This window comes from Tigriopus californicus, chromosome 12 (genome assembly GCF_007210705.1).
Source record: "Tigriopus californicus strain San Diego chromosome 12, Tcal_SD_v2.1, whole genome shotgun sequence".
In the NCBI taxonomy this organism is placed as follows: Eukaryota; Metazoa; Arthropoda; class Copepoda; order Harpacticoida; family Harpacticidae; genus Tigriopus; species Tigriopus californicus.
This window is the reverse complement of record NC_081451.1, coordinates 1,055,324-1,073,779: the sequence shown is the minus strand read 5'-3', so window position 1 is coordinate 1,073,779 and position 18,456 is coordinate 1,055,324. Positions and strand designations below refer to the sequence as shown.

Here is an 18,456-nt window from a genome sequence, read left to right as displayed (position 1 = left end):
CTGCTCATGGAAACTAGTTGGCCGTGCAAAATTGACGGAACCCAAACAAATCTTGTTCAGAGAAGAGAAACCGAATGAATCGATTTTGCCAAAAATACCTATCCGAGCTCACAAGTGGGGGAAAGCGACAATGAATTGCAATCTCGAACACAAAACACATCCTTTTTTGTTTCGGAAACGCGATCGTTGGGAGTCATATCCTTTCTACTAAAACACCACCAAGGAATAGCTATTTGTTCAATTGCGGGGCCTTTCTTTGCGTGAAGTTTAACAAATTGAAAAAGTCGGTGTGGTCAAGCAAGTGTCCCTCTTCTGTGAGGCTAGCTCACGCTGTTCCAATTTTTAAAGGGGGAGATAATTCGCTCCCTAGTAATTATAGGCCGATTTTTCTCGCTTTGAATATTGCGAAGGTGTTTGAGAAGATCATGAAGTTCAAACTTGTTGAATTTCTTGAGGTCCATGATGTTCTTCCTCCTAGCCAGCACGGGTTCCGAGCACATTTTAGCACGGTAACCCAATTGATTGAAAGCATAAAAGAACAGATTACTGAGGAACTAGAGAGACAAGAGTCAGTTGATGTTGTCCATCTTGATTTTGCCAAGACCTTTGATAAATGATCTTGGCCTTTCGTAGAATTAACTTCATGAAATTGAGATCCAAGGCAAGGTTCACAATTGGATAAAAAGCTTCATTCATGATAAGTCAAGTCGTTAAGGTCAAGGGATCCCTTAGTGACATACATGATTTCAAGTCAGGTGTTCCTCAGGGCTCCATCTTAGGGCCCAATCTTTTTATAATATTGGTTACCCCGCATCAAAAGCTTAGTATTACTGCCAGTCTCTCTTCTTATGCTGACGATACAAAGTTAGTTTCTGGTAGAAATGGCCAAGATTCCATTAGCCTTGCAAAGGACTTAAATCGAATCTACTCTTGGGTAACTGAGAGTAATATGGCCCTGACCGGAACGAAATTCCGCTCAATGACATTCGTGTCAACTCCTTTGAATACTCCACTCGTAGATAATGGAGGTAAAGATATTGAGCAGGTCTCATCTATAAAATATTTAGGTGTAGTCCTCCAAAATAACGGAAAGTTCGATGAGCATATCCAGTTGAAGGTAGGTAAAGCTTTTCAAATGTGTGTGGTTGGATATATCATTGGATATGTAAGTTTAAGTCAAAAGGTAGTATCACGATGCTAACTCTGTACAAGTCGATTGTTCAGCCGCATCTTGAATATGCCTCGCCCATTTGGGCTCCAATTAGTTCAGCAGGTTTGCAAAAGGTCGAGCAAGTCCAAAGATGTTTCATTAGGAACATCACAGGATTGAGAGAGCTCTCATATTGGGAGATACTAAAAAAGTTGGGACTGTACAGTGTTCAGAGAAGGTACGAAAGGTATCTGATATTGTAGGTCTTCAAAAGCATCCATGAGCTTTGTCCCAACCCAGGATTTAGGGTCAATTCTAGTGGCCGTCGAGGCTTAATGAGCGTTTTGAGAGCACCTTTAAGCCCTCGAGAATCCAGGCTAGGTCGAACAATGAAGTCCACATCTCTTCTTTCTCGGGCTCCTTCATTGTTTAATTTGCTTCCCTCTAATATTCGCGGGGAATACGTAGGCCTTGTTGATCCGGTACCATCTTTCAAGTCAGACACCAACATGCTGGGAGAAATCGGAAACTCCTCCAGTTTTTCAAACCACTGAGATGTCCGTTTCGAAATGGGAATATATCCATCGGGACTAGCCTCCCACTCTACAAAGCTAGCCGGAAAATTAAAGTCCCCTACAAAGAATACTTTCGTGCTGACTGCCTTATCTAACTCATTTCCAGTGAATTGGAGAGTTGACATAAAAGAGCTTACTGAACAAGAAGGAAGTCTATACATTGTTACAACAGACAGATCAAGCCTTTGGATATGACAAACTAAGACCTCTACTTCTCCATTCGACATTTGTACATGACTAATGTGCAAATCATTCCTAACATATAGGCATAAACTCCCATTTGGGAATATGGGATTATCAGGGCGTATCCTATCACTTCGAACTAAGTTGAAACCAACTATTGTTAGTTCTTCATCTAAGACCCCTGGCCGAAGCCAGGTTTCTGTTATAGAGATGAATGCAATCTCTCTCTCAACGGCTATTTCTTCTAAGATCTTAACTTTTGTGCTGTCTTTTTTAGAAATCAGACAATGCACGTTCAAATATAGCCCCTTTTCGGGCCTCTCTTTTCACGGACCAAGTTCACAAGATCTTGGACCATCCTCTCCAACCGTAAAAAATCCCTCTTATCAACAAAGCTACGTTCTACTGGAGGCAATGCATGAGCTAATGGGGATGGTTGGGTTTGAGGAATGGGTTGGGCAGCTACATTTGAATAGGAACGTATTTTGGGAATAGGGGTGGGGCAAGGAATATTAGGGAGGAGAGTTTTTATAGGAATAGGGGTGGATTGGGTATTTGAAGGAAGAGGAGGGAATTGGGAGAGAGGGTGGGGGGTAGGAGGAGAGGGAAGGAGGAGGTTAAATGTGCTAAGGAAGGGGGGTGGGGCGGGATTAGGTTTAGGAATAGGGTCAGCTCTAAAACTACGAAACAGAGCTATCCTATTTCTCGTCTTTCTTTGTGTCTAGATTTGTCGCAAAATGTAAAAACGTGAGGTCATCATAAAACTTTATAAGGAAGGCCACAGTTGCAAGAAGATTGCAAAGGCTTTGGAAGTCATGAGAGTGTCAACATCAACTGTGTCATTTACTATTAAAAGATTCAAACAGTTCAACAGTGTTGAGAACAGGCCAAAATCTGGTCGTTCCAGGTCGGTGAGGATGCCCAAACTAGTAAAAGCCACCTGAATGAAAATTTATCGAAACAGCAAGAGGTCCATTCGACAAATGGCTCGCCAGGCAGGTGTGAACCGGGAAGTTATGCAAAAGGTGGTCAAAGAGGACTTGCACATGACTGTCTACCATATGCAAAAGAGACAGATCTTGAGTTCAACTTTTATCCAGAAGAGGCTCTCCAGAGCAAGAAAACTCAAGAAGTGGCTTCAAGGGGGCACAGACATTTCTGTGATTTGGACAGATGAAAAGGTTTTCACTGTTTAAGCTGCTTTCAACAGTCAAAATGATCAGATTTTGGCCAGGAACATTCAGAGTGTTCCTGTGAAAGATAGAACAATATTCAGGCGGCAAAAACCAGCATCTGTAATGGTGTGGGCTGGTGTAACTGATTGCGGCAAGAAAACCTCTTTGGTCTTCATTCCAGAGGGTATTAAAGTTAACCCGCACATTTACTTGGACATGTTAGCCTCTAAGGTGCTTCCCTGGATCCAGGCTCAACAATGGACGGGTTCCTACTGTTTCCAGCAGGATGGTGCACCCTCCCACACAACAAAACTCGTTCAGAGCTGGTGCGAGGACAAATTTGAGCACTTTTGAGACAAGACAATGTGGCCTCCTTCCTCTCCAGATCTCAATGTAATCAACTTTTGTCTTTAGTCAATTCTGGAGAGGAAGGTTGGGGTACGGTTGTACAAAAACATTGAAGATCTCAAGGCAGCCTTATTGACAGAATGGGAAAATGTTGACGAGGAAACCATACGTGCTTCTTGTACTGCAGCGCGAAAACGTGTGAAGGCTGTAATTTCTGCCAGAGGTGGATACGGCGAATAAACTTTTAATGTGAATTCTAGCAGGGTATATATTTATTGATTTAACATAAAAGAGTCACCTCTGAAATCTCAACAGATGAAGAGTTAAAGTCGTCTCAAAGTGTCCTAAGTCTTTGTTGTCACCCTGTACATTAAAGCACGTCATTAGTCTCATGGACTGACATGTACGGGTGAAAAAAAGGACAACCCACCTTTGAACATCCCTTCTTCCTATTGAACTTCTCAAGGCCGAATTTGACACCATTTAGGGTGGTCAAACTGACAGCCTTTTCTTTCTTCAGGACAAGGCTGCTTCCGGTAAACAGGACAGACTGTTTTCTCCAAAACTAATTTAGCCTGTTCAACTATAGGTGGAGACCCCTCTTCAACCTCTACATTGATCAAATCAGTCGACTTCTCAACTACTGGGTGAGCCTGTTGTTCAAGCAGCACCCTGGTTTCATTGACCCAAGCAACTAAAGCCTCTATGATAAACGGCTTATTGACTATGGAAGGATCCTTCCCAGTTAAGACAAAGTTCAAACATTGTCTAGCCTCTTTGCTGACTTTTCCAAAAATAGCTTCCATCATGAATGCAGAGGAACTATCAAAGAGCAACAAAATCAAGAGACCAAGAAAAAGAAGAAAACTAAAAGGCTGTGCAATCTTGTCCTGATGTGTACGTGTAGGACAACAAAGCAAAATAGGAATGAACTACTTCACATCAAACTAAACATGCAAATCTTAGATGGAGATAGTTAACAAGAAGTAAGGGACAGAGAAAAGCAAGGAATCAAAAACATTTGTAAACTAGGGGGGAAAAACACCGAAACACAGAAAAACACAGAAAAAAATTCAACAAACTGGTCTAACACAAAATGAAATCAATACACTAATGAACAATAAATTCTAAATGTAAAGGACCAATACAATCAAACTAAAGAACTACAAATAACGATTTGGAACTAGAAATACTACACTACAAATCAGAGAGAAACTGCTAAAGCTAAACATAAACATAAATGAGCAATAAACTTATTACTCTGGTTGTATGCTATCAAAAATTTTCCAACCAAAGACTGAAAATGACACCAGCAATATTTTTGAAACTTAGAACCGGTTTGAATTGTGTGGACAACGACATACTGACAATGAAGTTTTCCCGTTGCGATTTCCGATCCACCTCATGCTAATTTGAATTGTGAACAAACGACAAAGCAATGGAAAATCGATGAAGTTTGAACTTGAAGATTGTGGGCAGGTGAGAAAGAGTGGACAAAAATACTCTTTAGTGATATTGGCACGTCCAACGGGCATAAAAGAGGATCAGAATCAAGACTCAAAATGAGAGAGGCTGCAAATGGTCCAATGATATGTGCTTAACAATGTCCTTATCCTTCATGGGTTTCTTTGTGATGAAGTGGAATTTTCCCTTCGATCAAGAATAAAGTAGCTCAGTATACTTTATAATTGCAATCTCATTACTGCTATTTGTGACTTATCAATGCCTTTTAAACGGATTGGGACACTTGCTCACATTGAATTAAACCATTTAGTTTTAAGTTTCTTTTCCACTCAAGCTTCAATTTAAGGATATTGTCCGTTAGCGGAGAACATATCGTTAAACCGAGAAACCGAGACTTGTTATGAAGTAAATCCAGTATTCGGTGACCAGCAAAAGTATAGTTAAATAGAGAGATTCGTTACATCGAAGTTCAGCTGTATTACCAAGGAATCATTTTATTACAGATTGTCCTACGGTTGGTCTTTTTCTCCTGTCTTACCAACATTGATCGGCCATAAAAACCCAGTTTTTCAATACCAACATGTCAAATCTAAGGGAAACACCCGTGCCTCATTTGAGAAATTTACAGCTGAGATCGATTAGCCATAAAGGCCGAGGAGGTAGGTTCATAGTTAGAAAACGCCAATCTGAACGCAATGGAAAGATATATTCAATTCAATTCCACTATTTAGTCAGAAAAGTACGGCGAAAGAGAATGTCGTTTTTTGATAACCATTACCCCCTTAGGAGGATAAGTTTCAGTTGACTGCATATCCATGTACCATTGCATAGAAAAACATTGCTCTGAAAACGGGGATCCATGAGTGGAGAAATCAGACAAGATTAAATGATTTTTTTTGTCAAAAGATCCGGCATGTGTAGAGTTGATGCACTTTACCAATTATGTTAAGGCTGATTAGTTCTTGCATTACAAAAGCAATTGTATAGCACATAGAAGAACAATGCTCTCAACCAAAGGCTTTGACAACTTTGGCGATTACTTTAAGATAACATGTGTTAACTTCCAATGCTAAGTAAGCTGCTTCAATTAACACAATTACATACGGACAAAATTAAAAAGGCATGTTAAAAGGAGAAGAAGAAGATGATGATCTTGATTGTCACTTATGGTCATGTCATGGCGTAAACATATCCAGAAAACATGGTGTGTACACATTATACAGACATTGTTCAATGTATGAAAAGAAAAATGTCAACATGGTTGAAACAATAAGGTAGTTGACTTGGAAGTGATGGCACAGGGAATATGACTAGAATTGATTCAGTGCTCATGAAGAAGGTGAGAAGGGTGAGAGCAGACTGTACGGACACAGTTAGGTAAAGGTAAGTGATGAAAATCGCAGGGAATTATTATTATTGTTATTGATTGGAATTGTTGGATTATTGGAGGGAAGAGGGTGGGCCAGATTGAACAGATCCTTTGTCAGTTCCTGTCGCTGATGGCATTTGGCTTGGAGCTGGGCAAAGGTACGTGACCGCCAATATTCCCAAGGGATGTCAGGCCAAGGACAATAAGGTGTTACCATGTGTAACCATATCCTTGACAGGGAAGGACAACTTGTGTCCGGAAATCAATTTCGGGAAGGTCAGGTTCTCAATTACGTACTCGTATGTTGAACACAAACCTTGCCAGCCCGATGGCGAGGGGCTCTGTTTCGTACTAGAAAAAATATCTTTCCGACCCCTCGTCATTACTCAAGCGCTCGGCAACCTTGAGATCTCAGATTATAGAGGGAGATAAAACTGCCTTGATCTGAGCTTTTCTGGGCAAGCAAACCTGTTGTTTCATGGTGGAGAATGTATGAGTAACCAATAGTGATGGGGCGATTCCGGACTTGAGTCCAAATGTACTCGAGTTTTATACACGGTTTTCGAAAGGGTTTGTGCGCGAACTCGACATAAACAAATATCTTTGAATTTTGTCCGAAAACGACTTTTATTCCGTCCTGAACTGATCATGTAAGAAAGTTGCCCTTAAATGATGGTTACATTAGTCTGTGTAGCCACGAACTTCTAGAGATATGGACTGCAAACGGAAGCCAAAATATCCTATCTCCTAAACCGCTCATCCTTTTCCAAATAAGCACTTCATACGACCACAAAATCTTGTTGAATAGATGAGCTCGTCCAAGTTTGAGCCCAAACCTATGCTTAGGGAACTCAAGAGACATGTTCAAAGTTATGTAGTAAACACTACATAAAAGGCGAATTTTCTGCCTGCTCTTGGTCACCTACATAAGCTTTTGGCAACATAACTTTGAAAGATCGACTTTGCATGCAAATGATATAAAATTGACCTACCGTAAATTGAAGAGATCTACGTTTCTTATTTTATTACTTTAATTCAAAAAGTGGCTCAGAGTGGCTGTGACCAAGAGCAGGCCGATTTGCCGGGAAGCTCGTTCGAAGTCCATAGTTCTAAAAGTCCGTGGTGTGTAGCTTCATAAAACGAAGGTAATTGGTTTCAATTGACTTGAGCCCAGTAAAAAAATCGAGCCAGACGTTTAGCTCAGTCCCAACTTTTGTCGGATTCACCCTAGCACTCGTAAAGAATGTTTTTTTATGACATAAAATTCAAAACATGATCGTTTAGCTTAGGTTCATTGAATAACAAAACTTAGAAAAAAAGATTGTTCTCAAAATTTCAAACTCCGCAGTTCTGGTCTGCTAACTGCCATTGCGGCGGGCACCCTCATCTCCTCTATATCTGCAGATCAGGAGAGAATTTCTTTTATCGGCATACACTTTCTCCCAGCACAGTCTTTAAAAGGGCAACTTGAAACTGACGACCTGGTTACCTCTCCCGCGAAATGTCAGCTTCAGTCTGGCCTAGAATTTCCTCCCTCTATTCACCTCTATATCTTGGGTAAGATCTTGGTCTATGGTCTCGTTCCAGAACATCAGTTGGCCTCGATTCGGATTTTCAGTTGTCAGATCTGGACAAAAGTACTCGGGGGAAATCGAACGCATACCAAGCTGTTCAATCGTCTGGATTTGAGTGATTCCATTCCTCCTCCTTCTTTGGATTTAAGGGGCAGTCCATTTGAAGGTGGGGGAGGAAACCCCTTGTATCCTAGCGATGATGAAAATTAGTGCCTTGAAATATCCCATGATACTCTCAGTATTATTCTGAAGAAAAAAAATAGTACCCAATAAACTGATGCTTCAGGTTAAGTTGTGGTTGTTGGTGGGGGTGTCTCTTTCAAAATGTGATAATGTATGCATCCCTTAATACAAATGTAGAGGTTTTTGAAGAGTCATTTCCTGGTTAAAAAGTTGCTAACCTAAAAAGCTCATTCATTTTTTCAGATTAATTTAAGATTTCAAATTGTATGCGGCAAAGTCTGCCCTTTTTTGGATCTAACCATGCATTGACCCCTTAAATTCATTTACTTTTGTGTTTTTTTGGCTTGCATTCAATTTGCAAAGTAGACTGAAAAAGCCATTTAAGCCAAGTTGTTCTTTCGAAAACTCCAGAATAGAGTTTAGAAAAACTTGCTTTTTTTCCTTGTTGAAACTCACTTGGTCAACATTTGAATAACCTGTTTAACTCGCCTACCTGACTTGAGATGTAACCGTCGGGAGTTCTCACTCAGATGCTTGTAGGAGAAGAAATTCACCCTGAAGAACCATTCCAGGCACCGAGCATGTTTGTTCGTGCCGAGATTAGGATCTTTTCGACGTTCTTGAGCAATAGAGAGAAAACGACACATCCTGAACAAAAAGAACTTGAGTTGGCAGTTCAATTTCGTCAAGAGAATGAGACGGACACGTTCGAGCAGATTTTGGGCCCTAATGAGCCTGAGTTTGTGGGCCTGGCTCATGGTGACCTCAGCTACTCCCTTGGGCGGGGGGAGTGAAGACATTACTGACAGCAAAACCGATATTGATAACAATGGTTACCACGATGGTCATTCACTGGAGCCCACAAAGCAAGGAGAGCAAGAGCCAAGGCAGTTGAACGCCTTCATCACTGTCTACACGACTATCTTCGAAACGGAAACGGAGACAAGCCTAGCCGAGATTTTCGAGTAAGAAAAAAGGATTTTAAATGAGGGGAGGAATTACTAACCAAAGGTAGGCATTGGGTGGGTAATCAAACGTCAATGGCAACACCTCCTCGGAAAGAGTAGGAATCACGAGTTGATACAAATCCCATTGGGCCACAGAGGAACATATAACGGGCATTTATGGTGATGAAGGTGGTCAGAGGCTGCGAGTCCTTGTGTTCAACGGCATTTGCCAATAGCATTTCACCAAATCCTTTTTTGCAAAATATTTATCTTGCGGTTTGAAGCTTGAAATAGCTTCAGATGGAGTTTTGGGGTGGTGAAGAGTCCGCTTTACTTCTGAATTGAGTTTTGTTTGGTCAACACAAAACCTGATGTCGCCATTGGGTTTAGAGGTTATCACCACTGGATGGCACCACTTGTTTGGGACATCGCCCATTTTCTTTCACCTGAGTTTTGTTTTCAACATGTAATCAATGGTTCGGATGAGCGATTCTCGTTGAGCATATGGCACAAAACGAGCGGCATGTTAATGGGGTGTAATTATCCTTCAAGACAATTTTCATTGGTTCACCGACGACACCACCCTTCATAGGGTGTAACTCCCAATTTTCGTAGATCCAGGGATACTTGATGTGCTAGCCGAGAACTTCACGGACAGTATCAACCAGGCGCTTCGTAAATCTACCAAGGATATAGTCATATGCAACAAAGTGAAAAGACCCCATTACTGGAGAGAAGAAATAGTTTCGACTCGAAAGCAAATGAGATCATTACACAGGAAATTCAAGAAGAATGACTGCGAGGAGACCTGGAAAGAGTATTTGGACTCCAAGCGGGAGTTCAGAAGAGAGGTACGAAAGGCAAAAAGAAACTCCTGGCGAGACTTTTTATCCGAAGACAAAGACATAAAGGACGTTGCAAAACTCTACAAGGTGATCCAGGGCAGGGAGAACCAAACAGTGGGTCTCCTTGCTGGGGCCTATGGCTCCACAGAATCACCGGAGGATAGCATCAATCAATTCTTAGATACACATTTCCCAGGAAGTGTGGAACTAAAGGAACCAACACCTGTAAACACTTTCACCAGCATTGATGACATGTCCGGCACGGATATAGATTTCATAAATGTTGAAAAAGTAAAATGGTCAATCAAGTCTTTCAGCCCTGACAAGGCTGCTGGACCTGACGACATTAAACCAAGAGTAATTCAACACATGAAGACTGTTGGAATCGACAGACTTGTGTTTCTCTACAAATCCTCTATTAAACTAGGGTACATACCCAAGGTTTGGAGGGAGTCAAAGGTCGTGTTTATCCCTAAGCCAGGTAAACTCTCATACGATCAAGTAAAGTCTTTTAGACCTATTTCACTCACCTCAATCATCTTTAAAACCCTCGAAAGGGTGGTTCTAACTGAGATTGAAGAAAATTACCTGACCCAAGTCCCTATAAACCGAAATCAGCATGCCTTTCGTAAAGGCAGCAGCTGCGACTCCGCTTTATCGGACATGGTTGATGATATTGAGAGCGCAATCCTGCGCGGACAATATGCTCTAGGGATATTTTTGGATATTTCTGGGGCATTCGACAATCTTAACCCGTCCTCCGCCATACGTGGAATGAAGGCTAAGAACATATCTGACTCTATTGTAAACTGGTATGAATACTATTTAAACAATAGGTCAATCACAACCACTATAAAGGGAATCACTAGGTCCAGGCACCTCACAAAGGGCACACCCCAAGGCGGGGTTCTGAGCCCTCTCGTGTGGAATCTGGCTTTTGACGAACTCTTAAATCTGTTTTTAACAGGTCCTGTTAAGATAAGAGGCTTTGCCGATGATGCGTGTCTACTCATCAAAGGTATTGACAAAAAGACAATCATGACTATTGCCCAAAAGGCAGTGGATCAAGTGACACAATGGGGTGCACAGAATGGACTCACATTTGGTGCTGCCAAAACTGTTGTGGTACTTTTCAACACCCGTTACAAGGATGAGTCTCCCGAACAACTAATCATTGATGGGTCTGAGATCCCGTTCTCAGACTCTGCCACTTACCTAGGGGTTGAGCTCGACAAAAAGCTGAGCTTTTCTGCACATATTACCAACAAATGCAAGAAAGCCAAGCGACTTCTTATGAAACTAAAGCAAGGTATAGGTCAGCTCTGGGGCCCTACCCCGGCCAATATGAGTTGGATGTACACTGCTATAATTAGGCCCATGATCTCATACGGTTCCATCGTATGGGGGAAGAGGGCTAAATTCAAGAGAATGCAACTGGACCGGCTCCAAAGGCTGGCCATGTTACTAACAACCCATATTATCAAGAGCACCCCAACCCGGGGTCTTGAGATCATCATGGGACTTCCTCCTCTTGATTTATTCATCGAGAACATGGGAGCCAAAGCTGCCCAAAGGATTTTGGGCAGAAACAAACAAATCTGGGATGGGGTGGGTAACGGCCAAAAACGAGGTCACCTCTTACTATGGACGAGCTACCTAGACCAATCCGATGAATACTCTACGATGGAATACGATCGTAAAATTGAGACAAAACACTGGGGTAATAATTTCTTTATCAACTCAGCCAGTTTCGACAAAGGTGCTCCGGGTAAAAATAGAGGGATTCTCTGTTTTACTGATGGAAGCAAAACCAACAATGGAGTAGGATGGGGTTACCACATTGTCTGTGAGAATGATAGTGACCCTCTTCAAGGACATGGTAAACTAGGTGACGACAACTCGGTATTCCAAGCCGAGGTGTTTGCCATCACGAATGCTGCGAGATCCCTCCTAGCATCGTCAACAGAAGCACACAAAATTATCGATTTCTACATTGACAGTCAGGCTGCAATCAAGGCCATCGGTAAAATTAGCTCAATATCCAAAGTAGTTGAGGAGTGCATCAACACTCTGAACTCATTGGGTGTCAACAATATGGTCATGCTCCACTGGATTAAGGCCCACGTGGGACATGACTTGAATGAAAAAGTAGATGCTCTAGCTAAGCTGGGCTCTACAGAAGGACCTTACAAACAACTACCACGCCCCACTACTGTTCATGCCATTGCCTTCCGGGACATTCTCATGGACAAGTGGCAAGAACTCTGGATGAAACCAGACAAAACATTTAACAAACTGCCTTTCCGCCAAACTAGGCTTTGGTTTGAAAACGTAGATAACAAATATTCGAAAGATTTCTTAAAACTCGATCGATCTATTCTAAGTAAATTAATTCAAGCCATTAGCGGCCACAGCTACCTGAATTATCATCAGTATAAGATAGGTAGAACATCAACCGAACTCTGTAGGTTTTGCAAAGCGGCAAATGAAGAATCTCATCATATTGTCGCGGTGTGTCCAGCGCTCTCTCCGCAAAGGCAAAGGGCACTCCACACAACAGGTTTTGACATCCCCATGGACCTACCGAGTCTACTAAGGTTTCTTCGGGAACCAACCATTGGTAGACTCTTCAGTTCCGAAGGGGTAGAGCAAACAGACCATGTGTCTGACTCATTTCAAAACTTTTAAAGAGTGTGTTTATAATAGTCCAAAGCAAAAATCGCATTAGCGGTTAGCCTTTGGGTGGCCGGATCCTCAATATCCACTCACCCAGACTGTCAAAACAAACAAACAAACAGGGTGTAACTCCTCGGAGTCGTCAAAAACCTCGGCGTACATGAGGAAAAGTTCATTTTGAATGGAATTGAATAAAGATTCGTCGTCGGAATCCTCTGGAAGAGATTCAATCCATTTTGATCGGTCAGGCCAGATGTCCCTCTGTGTAGTAACAGTCTCCTTCGAAGTTTCACTCTTCAATCCAAACCGGTTATCCTCCGTCTCAGGCAGGGTTTTGATTGAATTATCCTCGATACCATTGACTTGTAGTTCTTGACAACGATGATTGGGAAATGGAAATTTCTTGCTGACGATGTGTAACAACATGCAAGTTTCGAGGTCGATGTAGAACCCATCCACATTGAAGCAAACAACCACTAAGACGTTCAAGGCTGGTTCATTCTCTGCAATTATTGTCGTCCAGAAACGTCCGGCTTCACGTAATTTGGTGTTGTTCACCGAAACAATCTACTGAGCGGTATGATCATCCAAATTAATTGTAGAAGCTAATCCAATCTCATTCGTTTTGCTCACTCTCCGCTACATAACGAATGTCGAGGAATTTCTATGATTAGCTAATTGACCTCTGCATTCGCTTGCCTTTGCTCGTGTTTGTCCCAGAAAAATTCAAAATGAAATGGCAACAGGGCGATCAAATCCCAGCTGATTATGACAACACGGGCAATCATGAAGAGATGAGAGGCTCGAGGGCAATCATAGAGGCCGAAATTTGATCATAGGGCAGTCCATGGAGTATGGGCAATCATGGAGGTCAAAAACGACAACAGGGCAATCATAGAGGCTGATCAAAACCAAAACAAAGCCATCAGCAGCAGGTGACTTAGTGAACACAACAAAACTTGACTTGACTATGGAGACGTTTAAGCAAGCTCTGGCAGGTTCGTTTGTTTGCTGGTACCAGTGACGGCGATGCAAGTGTGGGGCTTCAAGCACGTTTTTGAGAAGCTGACCCTTTTTTCACATTGCTACATGAGGAAAGGTCAGCTTCGTTAAAACTAGTTTGAAACGCCAAGTTTGCATCACTGGCGTTGGCAGGCAAGTTTCTTAAATGTCCGAATAGATGCTCTAGTCATAGATACGCGAGGTTGAGCATACGTAGTACGTCATCAAATTTGACCGATCTGATTGGCTGCTCATTGTCAACGAACATGAGCTTTGTTTGGAATCTTCCCAATAGGGAGTCAGTCGCTTCTAAAAAGAGGTCGCACATTTGCATCGTATAATAGGGCAAAACTTTGAATAATTTATGACAAATTTGATCCATCATGGATTTAACCACCTTATTCCACATGGTTAAGAGTGTCTTTTGTCATTGCAATGGTGTAAGTGTGTTATTTCTCAATAAAATGTAGTTGACACACTGATCTTTCGCTTGCTGCCAGTCTCAAGTTGGACTAAAGCACTTCAAAAAAGAAAGTACCACCATATTCAACAAATTACATTGTAAAGTATAAGGGACTTGTTTCTTGATCGACTCAGGAAGCTCAGATGTGATAATGTTAATCTGAATAATCTAATTAGATATACAGGAATCTAACGTTTCTCAAACTCGTGATATGCACACACCATCGCGGATAACTGACATTCCCATGACGGATATTCCAGCCCCAGTGTCTGGAATCGCATCCACATTGGTGATGTACTTTTCCAAGTTAGTCGCCAAGCGATCATTGAGGATATTGTTTGGATGTCTACGAAGGCCACAAAATCGATTAGCTGCACTTATCTTGTCTTCCTTTTGACATATCACTGAGTAATGTCCGATTTTCGAACATGTGCCACAAGTTGCATCCTGAGCAGGACACTCTGAATTGGCATGTTTTGAATTACGTCCGCAGCCTAAGCACTTCCTAGTACGGGGCTTCTCAGAAAATATAGAGTTGTTCTCTGGCTTATCTTTCTTCGTGGTCGATCCCTTGTAGTTGAACTTGTTTTATAGCATAGTTGGTGGGGTTCGTTGCATTGATGGATCTTTCTCGAGAATGGAAAACTGATGTTTCCATTTGTTTTGCTCCTTTCCTTGACGTTTCTAGAGCCAGAATGAATTTTCGAGCATCTTCGAACGAACCGGGGTTTTCAGTCATCAACTGGGCACGATCATGGTCATTCAGCATAGAAAGCATGAGTAAGCCAATGAACAAAGTATCTTCCGTTACATTTTTGGCATCTGCGTAATCGCCCAATGCCCGTATTTCATTGCACAGTGAAGTGTTTGCCTGGCCGTCCTTTTGACAAATGGCCAACAAATTCTTCGTATCAACACGTGGATTGTGCAAACTTCGTAAGTGACCATTGATCAATTCGAACACTTCAGACAGGATGCGTCCTGTGTCATTTCTGATACCAATGTTGTGTTGAATGATTTGAAGGAAACCCAGAGAACAGCATTGCCAAAACGTTGCAATCTGCGTGGCACGTGGTCGACGTTCCAACTGAGCTAACATTTAGTAGTTGTCCCAAACAGTTAACCAAGGGCGTTATTCTCGTAGATCCGTATCTTCCTTCAAAATTTGAGGAAGGGTTATTGAAAGCTTCGGCAGACCGCTGCTTACAGAAGGAGGAGGAGCCGTCACAATGCCAGGGTCTGATGATCCAAACAGCAATTTAGCTTCGTGGTCCCTGTGAAGTCCACCACAATGGCTTTATGTTTGAAAAACGCATCTTCATGATCTCCCATCCCAGGATTGGCCTCTTTATCATCCGAGAAAGGATCTATCAGCACCTTATCTTCTGCTTCGACATATGAGTTGAAGGCGTTTTCACAATGTCCAATTTTAAGTTCCAGTTCGGTCGAGTTGCCCCCCGCAAATGAATCAATTGCAGGTATTACTGGGTTTCTAATGAGGGTCACACGTGCTTTATAACCTTTTCTCGAAGCCTTCAAAATGTTCACGTTTTCACCGGGATCATTTAATCCATCGTGGGCCATAATGTTGGGATCAACAACTTGTATCCAATCGTCGACACCAGAAAAGGGCTCTAATCACTTCCCTGAAGTTCAAGTTTGCAGTCGTGTTCGTCAATTAAGAGCACAAAGATCGATGATATCACTTCATCCAGAAGGGATCACGACTTTGGCGGGTCGGCTCAAATCGACATGCGCCATATAATAACTTCACAGGGCTTATATAACAACGTATGCATTTGAAAAAAGAGATGAACACACTTTTTGTAGCTTAAAGTATATCAGAGCGAGCCAGATCCCCGAGCATACCGCAGCTGACCGCGAAGCCATCACATATATGGTTGCATAAGGGTGATACCAATATCGATCATGCCACCTCACTCCAATGACCAATGTGTCGATCAGTTCACATATGTTGGCGTTAGTCTATTGCACAAGGTTGGGTGAATTATCATCTTATCTTGGCTGGATAAGTTCTAAATTTTGTTGGTCTAAACATGAAGGAATGAAACATGTATGCTTCAAACTTCTTTTTTGGGTCCCACATTAAGAAAACCTTTAGTTTTTTTTCAACACATATTCCAATATTGCGCAAGCCACCCTCATATCATCTTCATTGAATTCGACATTGAACACTTTGACATTAGACTTACTGTGCCCATCACTGTTTGAGCAAAAATCAATGCTAGGTTTAGAGAGATGTAAATCATAACAAGAACCACATTTCTTCATCATGAAAATTGAAAACCTTTCAAAAGAGAAAAACCCGTTTCAGGTCTTGTTATACTACCCTGGTGGATAACCTTCCAGTGTGCTCCACCTTTGACATCAAACCTACAACTACAATGTTTCGAAATCGGAATAATCAGGATGACATCCAGGTCATTGAGGAAACCGTGCCCAATCTCCTGATCCAGAACCAACCCCGGGACTTTCAATCTTTCATCAAAGCCTCAAAAGTGCTGGGAATTTAAGTTTGATCATATCACACATTTTGTGTGATATCCCTACATTTTGCCTTTTTTCCTTACAACTTTCCAACTTGTTCCAGGCTTCTAATTTCAACGCCAGTGAAGGCCAGGAATTGACAAATGAGGCCACCGCCAACGACGTGATCCTAATGGACGAACCCTTAATCCCAGAGATACACGAGGAGCCACTCACGGCTCTAGAGTGGATCCAGTCCTCCAAGGGACATCTCAGTGACAAGGCCAGCGCCAGGCAGATCTGCTTGTTTGGCTGCCTTACCACCACCAGTAGCACCACTATAACTAGCGTTTTTTTAGAGCTTATCTCGAGTACTGGCCCCACGCAGACTTTGGCCTTTACCACTCCGGGGTGTTTTCCTTTTAGTATCATGTTCTCCCTCCACGTGCCAAGTTGTTGAAGGTACCACAATCCCAAATAAAGCCTTTTTAGTAGCAAATAAAATTTTGAAGACAATGCACTCACCATCTCATTGTCTTATCTTTCAAGCCTCTAGCTTCCACTTGGAAGCGTGCATGCCACTGAAGGGATCAAATAAATAATCATGGGAGTTTGCGACCAGGGCTACCAATCTACATTTTCAGTGGCCTGTGACATCACTAACTTGAAACCCGTTAGTTAGTCACAATTAGCAACCCTGTTTTTTCTTCGATCAAACTAGGGTTGCCTTTTGGGCCAAACCTAACCTTTTACGTTACGTTGGAAACTGCAGGTCTCTTTGACTTTCCTAACGTTTTGGCAATCCTGATTTTGAAAATTTATTTGATCCCATTACTGGAGTAAGCACGGTTCAATTCAAATTGAAGCTAAATAATTCTTGAAGAATGAAAGTGAATATTTCATCAAGTTTGGGGCTTGCTCAAATTAATTCCCCAGATTTTGTTTGTTTTAATGCGGAAGGAGAAGCAGTTGCAATTTGAGTCGCCTTTAACAAATAATTTTGCTTCGAGGTTAACTAACATAGCGTTGCAATCAACAATGCCAAGTTGAGAAAATTTTAGAAAACTCTCGAAAGTTTGTGCATCAACAAAACGACAATGAACAGCTTTTCACACGTTTTGAACCCGTTGCGAGTCAGCTAGGTCTCGAACAAAGCGAATGATTCTCTTTGGATGGTTGTGTAACTATTAGTGATGGGATCAAATTAGAGATCAAATATATTTTCAAAATCAGGATTGCCAAAAGCTAGGAAAATCTAAGCCACATCAATAGTGAAGCAATATTTCCAAGAACCACTCTTTAGAATTATCTGTGCGATATGTGGTAAATAGTTCGGACCGGGCATAAGTTTTTTTGTTTAGTGTCATGTTTGTCCTTGGGGTCACTTTGAGATGCATTGATTACAATTCTACATTTGGTTGTTTTTCGATCAAGTTTAATAACGGGTTGGGATGAGAGAATATAAGATGGAGAATCCGATTGGAATTGTTCTTCTAATGGGACAATTTCTGACCAATCATTTTCAAAGATTTCTGCATACGCAGTTAACAAAATCGTGTTGTTCTGGTGGGATCCGTTCATGAATTTTTCTCATCAAGGCACTTGCTCTGTTATCATTATTAGCAAGTTCATGGTTTGTAGGAGGACCGTTGATCCAAGGAAATTCACAAAACTATTGCTTAGTTGATGGGCATAGAATAGTGGTATTTGTTTGTTGAGTTTCTGCTTGAATTTCAAGATCGGTCACATTCTTATCGTCGGATTCGTCTGGAGATATGCCAATATTTACTGTTGACCAGAACTTTTGAAAGTCGAAAGCTTCCATGGATAAGTCATGTTCCCAGAACGATCGAACTGCTGTGTCATGGTCATTTTGAAAATTGTAAGTCATATTTTGACACGAATTATGATCAGAACCAGTGCTAAAAGCCCCCCTCAGGAACCATCCTAATTTAGATTCTCTCGCTGAAGGATGTACTAGATTGGGTGCGATTCGTTGACCGTCGCCCATAAAG

General features: G+C 41.8%; 1 protein-coding gene across 1 annotated transcript; it reads left to right on the top strand.

Annotated features, from left to right (window-relative positions):
- Positions 1 to 8,628: 8,628 nt before the first annotated feature.
- Positions 8,629 to 16,961, top strand: LOC131892029 (uncharacterized). The gene is made up of 3 exons (XM_059241754.1): positions 8,629 to 8,986; positions 16,290 to 16,473; positions 16,566 to 16,961. Exons 1-3 carry the CDS (start codon positions 8,715 to 8,717, stop codon positions 16,899 to 16,901), a joined length of 792 nt encoding a protein of 263 aa, XP_059097737.1. The 5' UTR covers positions 8,629 to 8,714; the 3' UTR covers positions 16,902 to 16,961.
- The last annotated feature ends 1,495 nt before the right edge of the window (positions 16,962 to 18,456 follow it).

What these genes read in the sequence shown, in the direction of transcription:
- LOC131892029 (XM_059241754.1), top strand. Translation starts at nt 8,715, where the DNA reads ATGAGACGGACACGTTCGAGCAGATTTTGGGCCCTAATGAGCCTGAGT. An exon ending in AGCCTAGCCGAGATTTTCGA is followed by an intron (nt 8,987 to 16,289) that starts GTAAGAAAAAAG and finishes AACCCGTTTCAG; the next exon opens with GTCTTGTTATACTACCCTGG. An exon ending in CTTTCATCAAAGCCTCAAAA is followed by an intron (nt 16,474 to 16,565) that starts GTGCTGGGAATT and finishes AACTTGTTCCAG; the next exon opens with GCTTCTAATTTCAACGCCAG.